Source organism: Rhinolophus ferrumequinum, chromosome 22 (assembly GCF_004115265.2).
Source record: "Rhinolophus ferrumequinum isolate MPI-CBG mRhiFer1 chromosome 22, mRhiFer1_v1.p, whole genome shotgun sequence".
NCBI lineage: Eukaryota > Metazoa > Chordata > Mammalia > Chiroptera > Rhinolophidae > Rhinolophus > Rhinolophus ferrumequinum.
In genome coordinates this window covers 42,901,639-42,918,075 of record NC_046305.1, presented here as the reverse complement: position 1 = coordinate 42,918,075, position 16,437 = coordinate 42,901,639, and the positions used below count along the sequence as shown (strand labels likewise).

The 16,437-nt window shown below is 41.5% G+C and overlaps 1 protein-coding gene across 1 annotated transcript; it reads right to left on the bottom strand.

The window, feature by feature from the left end:
• Window positions 1-7,811: 7,811 nt before the first annotated feature.
• LOC117015076 (acidic mammalian chitinase-like) lies at window positions 7,812-15,749 on the bottom strand. Its single transcript, XM_033093451.1, is given in 12 exon segments — window positions 7,812-8,098; window positions 8,837-8,978; window positions 9,096-9,215; window positions 10,057-10,190; window positions 10,193-10,241; window positions 10,532-10,655; window positions 10,818-10,899; window positions 10,902-10,978; window positions 13,784-13,805; window positions 13,808-13,984; window positions 14,551-14,580; window positions 15,725-15,749. Coding segments are annotated over 12 exon segments (1,269 nt in total).
• Between the last annotated feature and the right edge of the window lie 688 nt (window positions 15,750-16,437).

Below are 16,437 nucleotides of genomic sequence, written 5' to 3'. Positions count from 1 at the left end.
AATAACTGGCTGTACTTGACTTATGTATAAGACATTGAAAAAGTCTTTTTTTTTTTTTTATTATTGCAAGAAATAACCCAGAAAGCGCAGTATATAGAAGGTCGTTATGAGAAACAAAGCTTACATGGAATAAAGATATGGTCTCAAAGTTATTGTATAATTTATTCCAAGCATTCTGTCTACTCAAATTGCAGTAATACTGATAATAAATAAAATGTAAAGAAATCTTGGCATTGACTGATAACTTTTACTTTTATTAATATTTTAGATAAAATTATTTTTTGGGGGTACCCACAGTGTTTTTGAAATTAGCATTTACATTATTAGTGACCTGAAACGTGTCTTACAAAGTACTTTGAGAATATAACAATCCGTCCCTTCATTGGTGGTCTGGTTTGCTTCCTACTAATCCTCCAGCTGAGAGAGATTTTTTTGAAAAGCTAGACTAAATAAAATATATATGTTTCAAGACCTCAGAGATATTCCAAGAAGAACATGCAGGGCTAAGATCCCAGATAGAGGGGAAGCCCAAAGTGGTGAAACCAACACTTGGTGCTGCTCTTCCCTTTGAACCTTTGCTAATGAAAAACTGGCTGAGAAGCAGAGGATTGGAACTGAACTTTGAAGTTTCTGAAAGCTGGGGAGCAAAAATTAAGCTGGCCATGGAGGAGGGAGAACAGGAAAAAATCCTGGGCTTTTAGTTGGGACCTTAAAGAGACAAATCCTAGGAATAAGTGTAAATAATAGACCAGCTGTGAAAAAACCCCGAAGTTCAGCTTTGTGTCAAATTCTTAATTGCATCAAGGCGATCAGCTTCTATCCTTATTACATACCACTAATTTTTATGAATTTTTTAATGTAAATTGTTTGGCATTCAATATAAAACAGCCAAAAAAAAAAAAAAAAAAAAAAAAGAAAAGAAAAGAAAAGAAAAGAAAGAAAGAAAAAAAAAGAGTAGAAATAAACCCAAAGGAAATCCAGATATTTGGAGTCACCAAACGTGGACTTTATAAAATAGCTGTACTTGGATTGAGATTTTGGAGGAAGCCTCCAGGCTACAGGGTGAACATAGGAAGCAAAAGAAAACAAGGAAATATGTGATTATAAAGCAAATTCTTGGCTTCTGAGGTTGGAAACTAAAAGAAAAAGAAAGATCAGACCCTCAAAAACAAAGTCCAAAAGATCCCAGTGTACTCAAGCAGAGAGAATTTACCCCCATCCATCTTACTGTTCATGTTGTTAATATAACACACAACTGGGCCCACCTACATCCTGATTGAGGCAAATTTATCAATTTTTCCTTAAAGCCAATCCAAACAGTACAGTCAAAGATGAACTGTCTATATGCTACATGTGTCTCCTGTTTAATCAATTGTCTAATGGTAAAGGGGAGAAGTTAAGGCAGAATTTCAGGCAGCCTGAGAACTGTCAAGGATCCGATGTGTATTCAAATGATGACCACGCATAAAGAAACCTATGCAGGTGACTGCTTAATAAAGAACAATACTTAGACAAAGTTTTATATTGTGGCCACTTTTGATGAAGACCTTAAGAATTCAGGAGTTCCCATTGTACACTCGTACATTTCTAACCATAGTTATAACATCAAGAGGATGCCTGATCTTTACAGCTACTATCTGTTATAGCTTTATGAGACAGTTATCTGATTTTCTCATTTGACTACTATGAGACCACTATAATGATAATTATTCCAGGAAATCACTTGCTCAGTTGCAGTGATCTAATTGAATGGAGTTAAGTAGATTCAAATTTTGGCATAATGCTTTAAATAGACTTTTTGCCTCATTTTAAAATTCATTGGATTAAATAATAATAAATCAGTTCAGCAAAGGGGATAAAGCTGATAATTGTATTCCAGAAATTAAATGACAAGATGGAGAATTTTAGAAGCAATGAAAAAGAATCAAAAATTGCAGAAATAAAAAGTGCTGTCACTGAAAGTAAGAACTCAATGCATGGGTTTAACAGCAGATTATAAAAGCAGGATAAAAAAATGAATGAAATAGAAGATGAATCAGAAGAAAGTACCCAGATTGAAGCTTGGAGAGGTCAAAGGACAGAAAAGAGGTGTAAGAGACACATGAGAAACTATGAAAAGGTCTAACACACAGGCATTTGGAATTCCAAGAGGAATAGAGAGAGAGAATGTAGCAGATACAGGAGTTGAACAGATACTGGTTGAGAATATTCAGAATTCATGAAAAACATTTAACCCAGAGATTAACAAATGCTACAAATACAAAGGAAACTTTACTTAGTCATATTATAGTAAAACTGATGAGAATCTAAAGGAAAAAATCATGAAATCAGCAAGATAAAAAAAGTATATTACTTTTAAAGAAGCTACTTTTAGCCCAATGGTTGACTTTTCAACAGAAACAATAGAAGCCAAGTGACAATAAAATGGTATCTTTAAGTGCTAAAGAAATAACAGTAAACGGATGAAATACATATTCCATATAAGACTAGCAAAAAAAAAGTGAATATATGTATAGCAAGACAATCAAGGATATTAGGGGCAGAGAAAAGCTGAGGAATTATTCTGGATTGAAAGATATTGGTGGAACCTGACAATCTAATGCAACACGTATTCCTGGATATTATCCTGGATGAGATAGGAAAACTCTGTTTAGACAGTAGGCAAATTTGAATAGGGTCTGTGTCATGCAGGGCGTCCGGTGGGGTCTCAGCTCCCGCTCCCCACACAAGAACGCAGGATATGGTGAGGCCAAAAAGGAACACCCACGGAGCCATAAGTAGGGGAGTCATATCTCTATACTCTCGCTGGCGGCTGGGTTGGAGACACAGGAAACAGGAGCCACACAATTCTCAACCCTCATTGCTCCACTTGCTGACTCAGCCACCATCTTCTTGCTGCCCCCATTTTTTTGCTAGCCTAGCCACAGCAGTTATATTCATGGCTAATGGCTCACTGGTTACAGCTGAAGGCCAACTAGCCACAGCTGATGGCCATTTGATCACAGTCGACGGCCATTTACTACCTGAGTCAGCACCTTTCTATGTGAGGCCGAGAGCCTGGAAACTGCTTTTTGGGGCTCTGTCCCCACAGTCTGTGAACTTAATGGTAGGGTTGTATCAATGCTGATTTTCAGATTGGTAGAGTTGTATGGTCATAATGGAGGAGAGAATCTGTGGGATTACAGAATTACACTAGAGTTTTTAGGGAGGTTGGGGCGTGGTGTCAGAAAGGGTACGAGTAGAAGTCAGAATGGTGATAGCTTTGTAAAGGAGGTGAAAGGAATAACTGAGAAGGAACATGAGGAGAGATTTTGAAATGACAGTGATGTTCCATTTCTTGACCTGTGTACTGACTGCTTATACCTGTGAGTTCACCTTGCATATTTCGTTAATCTGTTCAGTTATTATGTGGGATTTTTTTGGTATATGCGATAGACCAATATCACAAAACAGTTTATAGTGTAAAATCTGGCTACCCTAGAGGAAGCACATTAACATTATTTGTTTACTTCTTTTCAAGAACATAGTCACACCCCTTTCCCTTTTTTAAATTCAGTGGTTTGTAATTTGTCGAGTATTATTCCTATTTTAACTATTATTATAAGTAGTATTCCTATTTATTATAAGTATTATTCCTATTTTAACTATTTTAAGCTATTACCTTTTTCTGTTGTCAGAAACCGGTAAGTCTGGAGTGTTATTAATTCTCCTAACACTAATTCTGGCGTCCACTTATAATTCTGCTCTTTTATTTTCCTACACTGCTTGTATGGAACAACATTTAACCTTCTCTCTTAATTCTAGACTTATTCATTTTTCATTATATGGTGCAAGAGCTGAATTCATTGTCTTCTAAAGTAGTCATATCTGAATATCTATATATACATATAGATATATACACACACATATACATATACGTGTATATATATAATTTTACTAGGAATTATTTTTTTCTCTTTTACATTAAAATTATGGCATTATATTGTTTGTAAAATTATGTGTGTGTGGTAGGTTATCTATGAATATAATTTTAGGATAATAAAGGCATGTTACAAAATAATTTGTTATTCAAAGCAGGACTTGGGTCTGAATAGGATTGAGAACCCATGATCCAGAGTCTGCAGGAGGATGGCTGTGTCTTGAGAAAAGAGACAGAGGAGAGGGAAATAGAATTTCTAAATCCCACTTTCCAGTCTTTCTTAAATACCAATCTTTCTCATCTAGAAAAACGAACACAGGCTTTGAAGCCATTCAGAACTGGCTCCTAATAGGTACTCGTCAGCGGTATACTAGCTACCTGACCTTGTGAAAGTTTCTTAATCTACTTAAGACTTGGTTCATCTATGAAATTGCTCTAATCGTTTCTTGCCTCTTAAGGCTGCCATGAGAATTTAGGAGATAACAGGGGACGAATCTTGCATACCAAGTGACTAACCTATAATTGGCATTTAACGAATGTTAATACACTCTAATCTATCACTTCCATGCCCAGGGTTCCAACTAACTCCAAGGGTCCCTTTGTGCAAATAAAAAAAGGTGCCCTTTCATCTGGGAGGGTGCCACCTGTTGTGAAGTCTCATGGCCTGGTGAGAGGAGCCCTTCCCCCATCTCTGCCTGGATCAGGGCTCTTATGTAATTCTGTGCACACCCTACTGCTTTCCAATTTGACTCCAATACAGAAGAAATGAGTTTTCATAGAAGCACTGGAGTCCAAGAACACAATTACCATTAGCAAAGTCACAGAGGAATATTTGAGACATCCATGGCGTGATTCCATTGCTCTTTGTGTTCCCAGGTAGAGGTCGATCAGATGATAGAGACCTTGAAGATCTCCAAGAACTTCTGGAGCAGAGCTCTGTCTCAGAGGGGGTTTCAGAGATCCCACTTTTCTCATATCCTGTCTGCATGACTCAGCACTCTCCTAAGTGAACTGTAACCAAGAAAACGACGTCCCTAACTAAAATTGGCTGCTAAGCAACAGCCCCGTCCCTTTAAATCTTTGTGACATGGCTTTCTATGAGGCAACATTGTGGTGTAAAGGGGGACAGAATGGCCCAAATTTGACAGTCAGCTCTGCTCATTATTAACTATATGGTCTCAGGCAAGTTTTCCTCCCAAGATCTCAATTTCCTCACCTGTAACAAGAGGACAATATTCACCACACAGGAGATAACCTACGTAAGGTAGCACCTAGGCCCATGCTTGGAATACTCCACTTGTTAGTTCCTGTCTCCCTTCCTGCCCTCATTGACTTATTCATTCAACAAGTAAACGCTTGTAATATGTCAGGCACTGCTCTAGGCGATGGGCACATGGCAGCGAACAGGAATCCTTGTCCTCGTAGAGGTTAATTCTCAAGGGAGAAGCAGACAATAAAAAAGGTAAATGCATAAAAATGTATGGTATAGCAGGTATTGATAGGTGCTGAGACAAAACAAAGGAGGCATAGAGGGAGGGAAAAGGAGAAAGGGGATTTCAATTTTAGGTTGCATGGCCAAGAATGGCCTCATGAAGAAGGTGGCTTTGGGGAAAAGTTCTGAAGGAAGGGAGATTAAAAGTCAAATGAAAACCTGGGGAGAGTGTTCTGGCTTGTGCAAAGACCCTGAGTCAGTAGCATGCCTGGACTGTTAGAGAAACAGCAAAGGGGCCAACATAATTGAGGTGGAGGAAGTGAGAAGAGTTGTGGGAAGTGAGGGTAGAGGGGTCATAGGGGCTGGATCACTGCCATCCTCTTCTCGCACACAGTAGGTACACAGTAAACATTCATTTGAATGATGAATTCATATGTAAATGTAGCAGGACATGGAGGGGACACCATTTTCTAGGCTGCTGTACTTTCTGCATTCTCAAAATGGTGGAAGAATTAATCTGTGGGCAAAGAGTGGCATTAGAAAAATTATTAGTCTGGAAACCACTTTGATCTAGCCACTGGCTACTATATTGTTCAAAGATGCTTTTCCTTAGTCAACAGCCTCTTTCATCTCCTTCACCAAGTCCAGTGCCTACAATCTCATGTTCCCTCTTCAGTTCTATTTGTCATAGTTGTGACCTAAATAAGAAACTCCTTCCCAAAAGACTCCCCCAAATTCCTATGTTCTATTTTACTCCAGACTTTATCATTCTTTAGCTAGAAAATGTAATTACGTTTGTAACAGTGCCCAATTTTACTGACTCTTGCCCTCACCTGCTCTAATACCTATGTCTTCGATTGCCAAGGCACGTCACAGTAAGTGCTCATTTTTAGCACCGTGAGTGCTATTTTTCTGTGATTCTATTCCCACCCCCTCTCATCAATATTGGATTTAGATTACGTCATCACCCCTCCATCCCTGCTATGACCTTCCAATGGCTTCGCAGCTCACTTATAATAAAATCCAAACTACCACTGTGTCTTTAGAACCTAGCACATTAGCTGGCACATAATAAATACTCAGTAAGTGTTGTGAGTTCATGAATGGTCGTTGCCCAGAAAGTTGCATGCACCTCATCACTAGCAGCAGGGCTGCCATCTCCCACGAGGACACTGGGGTCTCTGTCAAGGGAGGCATAGAACGTAGTCATTAGGACTGTGAGCTCTGGAGCCAGCCTGCCTGGTTGTAGGTCTGGCTCTGCAACATTTTAGCTGTGTGATCTTGGGCAGGTTACCTAATTCCTCTGTGCCTCCACTACCTGGACTTAATATCATCTTCCTCACAAGGTCACTGGGAGAAGCAAATAAGAAAACACATGTAAAACACTTAGAGTTTGACACACAGTAATCAGGCCAGGAAAAAAAATAAGACCCATTACATTCTCACTATATTGTTAGGATTCTTTCAGCTGCCAATAAAGGAAACACCTTTGAGGCAGCTTAAGCAGCAAAGAATAGTTTATTATATAGTTACAGGGGAGTTTCACAGAGCCCACAGGCAGGAATGCCTCTGGGCCTCAGGAAGGAGCTACAGTCGAGTTGGAAAGCCATCGGTAAGTGTTCTCCCTCCGTGGCATCATGGCTTTTCTCTGTAGCTCCCCTTCAGTCTTCCTCTTCTGCATCCACGGCAACTTGCCGGTCTGTCTCTCACTACAGCTTCTAAGCTTACATATTACAGGCCCCGCCACCCTCAGGGACTGACAGCCAGTCCTCGTTCTTGGTTGCAGATTCTAAGAGGTGATAATCTGCTTGGTCTCGTGGAGTCTGATGTCCACCCCAGTCAACCAGCCACGCCGGGAGGACACGATGCAGTCCAAGCACTGTAGCTGGTGACCACCACTATGGGATCGAGGAGTGGGGCAATCTCCTGAGAGAGGGACACCGCTGGCCCGTGGGCTGGGCAGACACCCCAAAAGGAGTCCACTACACAGGTCTTCCCGAAGCTGCCAATCCAGGAGGTGCTGGGACTTCAGCAGGAGAGAATGCCCTGGCCTTCTGCTCCTTCGGTGAGCCAAGCAGGTCTGTGCTCCGAAATCTCACAAAGCACTTTGGCTTCTTCCCCAGGACAGTCACCAGGCTACAGGCCTAGCTTCTTCATCCACGTCCCATCCTAGCACGAAACCTTCAGACATTTCCTCCTGACAGCCTTCAACCTTCACGCCAATCAACGCAGGCAGATAGAGGACTGTGCTGATATCTCTACCACTTCCTCACAAACCCGTCTCCACCCCATGCACAGCCTGTATTTTCACACCTACAAAGGTTTCCACCCAAATCACTTCACACCAAGGATACGCAGGTTTTGGCTGATGGGTTTTATTGCAGAACGCTAGGTAGGAGCAAGATGTGCTAAACAAAGGACACTGTTCAGAACCCTAGGGAATGGAGACGCAGGTCAGGTTTACCGCCAGTTGCAGCAATCACAGCTGGTGTCAAAGACAAGTGGGGCCGGACAGTTCTGCTGGTACGTGATTCCATTCAGGCAGTGCCAGAAGGCGTTTCTGTTGTTTGCCACAGGGTACAGGCCATTGGCTTCGCTGGAACAGAACCCACTGCCCCCAGAGCTGCCTCCAGAGGAGCTGCTCCCAGACCGGGTCCCACTTCCACTTCCGCTTCCGCTTCCGCTTCCCCTCCCGCTACTGGGAGGAGGAGTTATTGGTGCAATGGGCTGAGCAGGGGCAGTACAACCTGAAACAAAAGGAGAGCAGACTAGTGACCTGGTAGAGGCTTCCAGCTTTGCCTAGAGGTGAAAAGACTAGTGGACCTGGAGCGAGATCTGGAGGTGGGGTACAGTTAGCTCTGGATCCAAAACTGAGAAAATCACATGGTAATTCCACACTCAGGAATAAGGAAAAGCTACAATTTCAAGCCAGCCTGGTTTTTAATTTTAAAAGTTCTCTCTTCCCTTACGATGTCAAAATCATTAAAAAGAAATTTACTGAGCACCCAGATGTGCAAAACACTTTTCTAAGATCTGAGTATACGTGGTGAGCAAATAAGCTCTAAGAGAACATCTGAGAAAATTTTCAGGGAGTTGGTACTTGCCCTGAATTACAGATTGGAAATATGTGAGCACCACTGAGGGTTTCTCGTTGAAGGGGAGCCAGGTGGGCTGAGAGAGGTTTAATAAGCAGTTCATTGAGCAGTAAATGATTATGTTGTAAGGTCAGCCTAATTTCTTGAGGCCTTTAAGACTTAGCAGACCTGGAAAACCCACCCATATAGACCTGCTTGCTTTCCCATAGGAGCATAAAATTTCTGACATGGAAGTTCAAGGATAGGGCAAGATTGCAGCACCTCTTTCTCAGCTGGGTAAGAGCAGAGAGGTGAAATGGAAAGAGGCTCCCTGGGCTATGGAGACGGGCTGTCTTCTGAGTCGGAGAAGGAGCATTTGTAGATTCTGGGCATCCTTCTGCTGTCACTCACTTGCGCTCTGCAGGCCCAGCGCATTCTTCAGGGTGGTGGTCAGCGGGAATTTGCCCTGGTTGCAGAAAGTGCCCGTGAAGTCATCCAAATCGATGGCCCACACCATGGCACCTCCGAAGTTGTTCTTCTTGAGCCAGTCAGCCTGTAGGAAGTAGAGAAAAGGCCAATGACGTTCAGACATCAAGGCCAACTTGGGGCTCCAAGGGCTACAAATGGGAACAAAGTCACGGGCAACAACAGTCCATAGAACACAATCTACCTTGACTTTGAAGCTCCTCGTGTTATCATAGCCAAGCCACTCATTGCCTTTGTAAGCATAGGGGGCCTCCTCGGAAGCCTCCCACACTTCAGTAGCTCCGCTCTTCAGGAAGGTGCAGATCTAAGAGGAGAGAAGAAGACAAGCGGTAGGCGCAGCGGTGAGCAGTCGTGAAAGGCATGGGAAGGGCAAGTTGAGAAGGGATGCGTGGAAGTTACTTGAGAAGGAAGGCCTAGAGCTCTGACAGCAAAGTTATCAATTCATTTAGGATTCTGGTTCTTTGTCACATTTGGCTCATTTATTTTGAATGTGGGGAGAAGCTCTTAAATGAAAGAACGCCTGGGCAGGCAGTTAGAAGTGTATATACATTGATATAATCCCACTGACGATATCCTTTTTTCTTCATCACTCTGTATTTGGAATCCAGCGTGAGGGTCCAACTAAAGTGCAACGTGATGAAATAAGTCAGACAGAAAAACTCGAGAACCATATGATTTCACTGATATGTGGGATATAAAACTGAAAACAACAAAGGAACAAGACAAACAAATGAAGAAACAAAACTCATAGACCCAGACAATAGTTTAGTGGTTACCAGAGTGTAAGAGGGTAGGGGGTGGTAGATGAGGGTAAAAGGGGTCAAATATATGATGATGGAAAGAGAACTGACTCTGGATGGTGAACACACAATGTGATATATATAGATGATGTGTTACAGAATTATATACCTGAAATCTATGTAACTTTACAAACAATTGTCACCCCAATTTAAATGTTAGTTAAAAAAAAAAGTGCAACGTGAGTGTTCATCTTGCCTCCCCTGCAAATAGCCATAAGCATCCACTTTCAGCCTCAACTACTTGTCAAACGAGCCAAGAAATGAGGAATCTTGTTCATATTGTCAAACCCGTGGCTGGAGAGAAAGCCACTTTTCTCCTTCCTTCTAAGACCTCCAGGAGCGTACCTCATAGTAGGCCCAGAACCCAGACTGCCTGCTATAGGGCCCAGCAGGGCCAGGGCCAGTGGTAGGAGCACCGATTCCATGGTTGGAGGGGTTGCTCAAGATGAAGGTGTGTCCATAGGCTGGGAATCCAACATGAGCTTCTCAGCGGGGACCCCATTGTCCTTCCAGTAGTTCATGACGTAATCCTGCAATGGCCGTGGGTTAGCTACAGGCCTCACCAGGCTGGTGATCCAGAGCTTAGTTACTTTAGACCCCTGTTTTAGCAGGTAAATTGTTTGATGTTATGACACATGGATTTGTTAGTATTAAAAAATTTTTTGGGGTGAAATTATAGTTAGGGAGATTTGATCAGTCACTTAAGAGGACAGTTATCCAAGTGAGACATTTGCAGAATTTATGTTTGTTTTGTCCCTGAATCTCCACGTGATTTGCGACATCAGCTCTGGTCTGCATCTGCATCTATTCCTGGACTCACCACATTGAGGTAGGCGTTGCTGCCAGTGTCCGTTGGGTATTTGTAGAGGAGGCTGTTCTCTCCGGTGTAGCCCTCCCAGGAGCCGTGGAGGTCATAGGTCATGACATGGATGTAGTCCAGGTACCTGAGATGGGATAAAGGAGTTCAAAACATCTCTGATGGGCATTTCCCACACCTGTGCAGGCAAAGCCTCCTAAACGAGGTCCTCGAACAGCCAGCAGGCGAAGGATGAGTGTCTCTGACACAAGCGACACACAGAGGAATTGTGGGACAAGTCATCACTCACTGGGACAGCTGAGGGATCTCATAGCCAGCCTGGATGTTGGAGATGCCAGCAGCTACTGCGGCGGTGACCATCAGCCTGGGTTGTTGGTCTGCTTGGCCTCCTGCTCAAAAGCTGCATGCATTTCCTGTAGAAAAGTCAAGTACACTAGGGCATCTATGAATCTGATTACAGCTCCTTAAATAATGACACATACATGTTTGCGTAATGTTTTTCTTTTTCAAAGTGCTTTTTCGTATTTTATCTACTTTGGTCTCTCAACAGCCCTATAACATAGATAGGATCAAAGATAGTAATTAATTTTATAGCTACTATAATATGTATAGAAGTTAGACATTGTCACCAAAGTTCCACAGCAAGTTAGTAGCCAGGTCATGACCCAAACCGGCTCCCAGATGACCAGTCAGAGCTTCACTTATTTCACTACATTCTGAAGTTATTGTTACTGTGCTAACCTACACCCAACTTCGGGCAGTAGAGAAATTTGTTTCCCTTTGTCCAATAGGTGAACTACTTTATAGGCCTGACATCCTATCAAACGAAATGCTGAACTGGCCAGTGAGGAAGGTGGTAACAGCCAGGTTCCCATTCAGTGCTAGAGGTTCATTCACCTGTATTTGTGTGACTCTAATCTCATTTGGAATACTGGATTCAGTTCTTATCATTGCATTATCAGGGTGGGCTAGAGTGTGTTCCAATGAAGAGTGGCTTTGAAAATGGTCATGTGGGTACTGGCCGAAGGAACTAGGATATTTCACTGAAGAAGAGAAATTATAGGCAGGAAATTTTAGCTGTTGTGAAATATCAAACCAATATATTGCAAAAGGTGCAGTTTCATTCTGTTACTTCAGTGGGCAGAGCTAGAACCGATGACTAGAAGTTATAAATTATGACTGGAAGCATGTTGCCTCTAAGAATAGAGATGTTCTTTCTGACTACTGGAGCTATTCAATAATTAAGTAGATTGACTTTTCGATTCATGGGTTATTAACATCGAAACTATTGGGAGGCTGGCTGATGATCTGATATATGGGATGGTATAGAAAAATCTCTGTCTTGGAAGAGGGTAAATCTATAACCAACCTTAGTCCTTGGCTTTTCTCACTCCCTTCACTTTTCTTTGGTGATCTCTAATCGTCTACCGCTGCTGATGATTTCAATACAATACAGCAAGTCAATTTCTTTGTCCTGAACTCCAGACTGCTGTTCGTCCAAAGTCTATGGAGCATTCCTTTAGGATGTCCTACAGATTCCTTACACTCCCCATGTTCAAAGACAAATTAATCAGTTCTTCTTCTCACTCTAAATCTACTCTTCTTCCTGTTTTTACCATCTTAGTTAATAGCACCACAACCAAGCCAGTCCTCAAAGTCAGAAAACTAGAAATCCTGTCTCTTCCACTTTCAACTGGCCTTCAGATCCTATTAATATTTCCTTGCTAATATTCCATGTATAATCCCCTTTCTGTCCTCACTGTCAGAGCCTTTGTCGGGGCCACCAGCGTCTCTTGCTTTTGATTTACTGCAATCATTTCCTAACTCTATCCCTACCTCCCTACCTCCTTCTAATTCATGGTTAAAGCCAGAGCGAATCTTTCTAAAGGACAAGTTTTGTCTTATCTCGGTACTACTTAAACATTCTTTCAAGCTGTCCCATGGCCTTGAGGGTCAAGTCCAAATTCCTTAACATAATGTACAACAATCTGATTCTTGTCACTTATGCAGCTTCACAATCCATCATCCACTTGCTCACGCATATCTACACGTCTTCATTGGTGCAGCTCCCATCATCATCTCATTGGTTAACACCAGTTTTCCTCCAGACTGAGCTCGAGCATCATGTTCTCTAGGAAGTGCTTCCAGATCCTGCCCCCGAACAGAATTAGGAACCCTCTCTCTGTGCTGCTTTTGCATTCTGCAGACTCCTAATAAAAACCTTCTTTGTAAAAATTCTTTCTGTTGTTATCATTCATACATTTACTCAGGGTTCTTTTGGGAAATCTAAATTATGGGACTGGGCTTATCTTTTTAAAGGAATGTATTGACTACACACACACACACACACACACATACACACACATATTCTAGTCCATCAGATGAAATGGTAAATGTTGTTTGCGCATAGTTACTTTCTTAGCCTCCATGTGGCTTAGAATTACACACATTTGCTGGAATAGTGGCTCTGAAACATCGGTTTATGCAAGAATTAAGTTCAAGGGTAAGAGTGGAGGACATTATTAAAATGCCAGATTTATAGCCCCTCTCCCAGAGATTCTGATTCAGTTGGTTTGGGTTAGGTTTTGGCACTTTTATCAAGTGACCCATGTGATTTTGATGCATGTCATCAATGGACCACATTTCGAGAAACACCACTCTAAAGGGGTTTATTTCCTCTTAGGTATCATAACTTAAATTCTAGTGGCTGAATTTACAATAATGTCACTCCTGATGGTAGCAATGACCTGTAGTCTTATCCTAGATATAACTAAACTGAACAAATCAGAAATTAGAAGATACCAGGGTTTTTGTTTGTTTTGTTTTTATATAAAATAGAACTCTATTAAAAATATAGCAAACTCATCTTTCTTAAGCTCAACGATGTCTAATCTTCAGTATCCTCTGCCTCCTGTCTCCTGTACAAGTAGCTAAGATGGCTTGCAGTTTCCTGGGTCATAAAAAAGATATTCACAAAGAAAGGAAGAAACAGAAGTAATATTTTTTGAATACCTGCTAGAGCAGGCAATGTGCTCTGTTATCTACACTCTTGCTACTTAAAATGTGGCTCCTAGACCAGAAGTCTCAGCAACATCTGAGAGCTTATTAGAAACGCAGAGTTCTGGTCCCCACCTCAGACTTTCTGAATCTGAACTGCATTTTAGGAAGACCATAGATGATGATCTGTCTGCACATTAATATTGGGAAAGTAATGACCCAGGAAAGAACAAATGAATTATCTCTCCTTTCTCTTACTTGTTTTTCGGGCCATTGAAAGTTTGTTAGTGGTCAAATCATTCCATTTGATGGTGGTGATCTCATTGTTCCGCATCCCAGCAAAGGCATAGATCAGGTGAGTACAGAGACAGGGGTCGATGTCATCAGGCTTGAAACGCCCTAGGCTTGGCCGGTACTGGGCGCAGTTGGTGAAGTAGCATATCAGAGGGTAAGCAGAACCTGTGGGGAGTAAGGAGTAAAGACAATGGCCTGATTTAGGTGCCACTGACATGTGCCATGAGTTTTGGTTCTGCCTCTGTTTCCCTCCCTTCACTTCAGGTCCTGATCTCTGTGTGACACTCTTGCAAATTGATGAGTTCGAAGATTCTAACTTGGGAACTAGCCACTGACTTGGGGTTGGTTATTGTTAACTTTGACAGATTCATCTTGCGATCTTGTATAAGCCCAGGAACTACTGAAGAAAGGATACCCAGCCATCCTTTGAAGCCCAATGAATAACAGTTTGTAACTCTGAGATGGTCATGCAAAAGGAGATAGATAGCAGTGACAGCCAATCCAAATCAATAGATTCTCCTAACATCAAACCCATCTGTCTATGAATTAGATAGTAGCTCTCTTTCCCTAGTATGACTTATCTCTTGATATACATATTTTTTAAAATATATTGGAATATTTAAAATCACACATATTTAGCAGACAATTGCATTATGAATAATTTATAGAAATTTGAAGTTTATGGCAGGAAACGATTGTGTCAAAGATAAAACATAGAGTTCATGACTTACCTAGCTGAGCGTTCAACAGAAATGTCAGACCTAGAGAGAAAGAAAACATGTACTCTGAACTTGTCCATATCCTGTGGAATCTAATTCTGAGGACTTGGGTGCCATCCTATGTGTCATAGGTTGTTACAGCCCAAGTGGCACTTAGGAGGTACATCAAAGAGTAGGCTTCTCAGTGAAGTCACTGGTAGATATACCCTTCCCTTCTGTCAGTCAAAAATGGCCATGGCTTTCTCTTCTTCCACCTTTCATGTCAAAAATAAATGCAGAATTCAAAGTCTGCCATCAATGGAAGATCGACTGACTGAAATGACCCCAAATCCACTCTACTCAATGACTACACATCCACATATGCTTCACCTCCCTGAACTGAGATGAGTACAAATCTTCCACAGATAAAGCATACTTTAAAACAGTGAATTCAATATCTTCTGGTGCCTTGAATTTTTTATTTTTCTTGAACCACATTTTAGGGAATTCTTACAATGGAAGAGAAGAAATATGAACTATGAGGCGATATTCCAGACACCTCTCCCTGGCTTCTACCAGAGCACTTACGATCTTATTATTTTATAAATTGAGCTAGAAGTTTCATTTGGAAAATGTTCTGAAGCTATTAAAAAAAAACTGTAAATCACAGCTCTAAAGCAAGTTGTAAACAGTGGATACCGGCTCTAGGCAATTTACTGAATCAACCTCTTTGCATGACTAACAGTGACATTTTTGTGATACATCAGCAACTTAATAGAACAGTGGGGATAAAAGAGAAATAATTCTGAAAACAGTAGAACAAAGGTAGCTTGTATTACTCTGTCTCAGTTCCTATTGATTGTCATCCCTAGAAAAGCTAGACCAAGGACACAAGCATGTACATAAAAATAATAGCAATTAAAATGAAGTGGTATAGGAAGATGAATGGAGACAAAGGAACAGCCTAACAAATGATGAGAGAGAAAGACAACAAGCCTTCCTTTTAGGACCATGTCCATGGCATAAACAAAGGTGGAAATATTACCAGAGTCAATTGAGATTAAGAGAACAACAGGTAGACTGGTAGGGACACGTCAGGAAAAAGCGTTGAGATACAATGTGAAGACTGCTTCATGGCTGCCAGATCCAGAGGGAAAAGGAAATCCAGTAAGAAAGAGTAAGGCTCTATCTCTGATTACAAACCCACGTGTGAGGAGAATAAACTTTGCCATGGTTGCCGTCGGTTCTGGTCTAGCAGAGCCCAGTGTGTCATCTGAGCTCCTGGTTGTCAGAAGGGCTTCCAAGTGGAGAGCATTTCACCCAGAGGTGTATGTAGCTAATCAATAATTCAACAGATGTGCCCTACAAACACCGCTCGGTGGACCTCCAACCTACACTTTCCTATCCGCACCGCCTTCTCTGCTTAATGAAGACAGAACTATGACAATGTCTCCTAACCGCGTGGTGGAGACCATCACCATGGAAAAAGCACCAGCTTAATAGCCTTTTTGGCAGTTTCCAGAGCTGATAAGCATCTAATTTCCACATTGTGCTTAGGTTTTTACGTTGTGGACATTTCGTGCCTGACATCAAAGCATGTCTTTATTGGAGAGTAAATAAAAGCCCTTGGAAGTTATTAACTGTTCTTAAATCCTTTTCTTCATTATTTACGTGTAATTTTTGGTACAATCTGTGCCTACGGAAACTTTCCTCTTTAGGCGCTACTTTTTGAACATTTTATCCACACCTGTTCTTCGGAATGATTTAAGTCATGGTTATTTAATAATTTTATATAAGAATGTATGGTTCCCAAAATGTCCCCTCCAAAGGTCACCAAGATCTCTCTAGTGTTCCATCGTTCCAAATTACATCCAGATGTTAAAAAATATTTTGTGTTGCTGATGGATAGAGATGATGGTG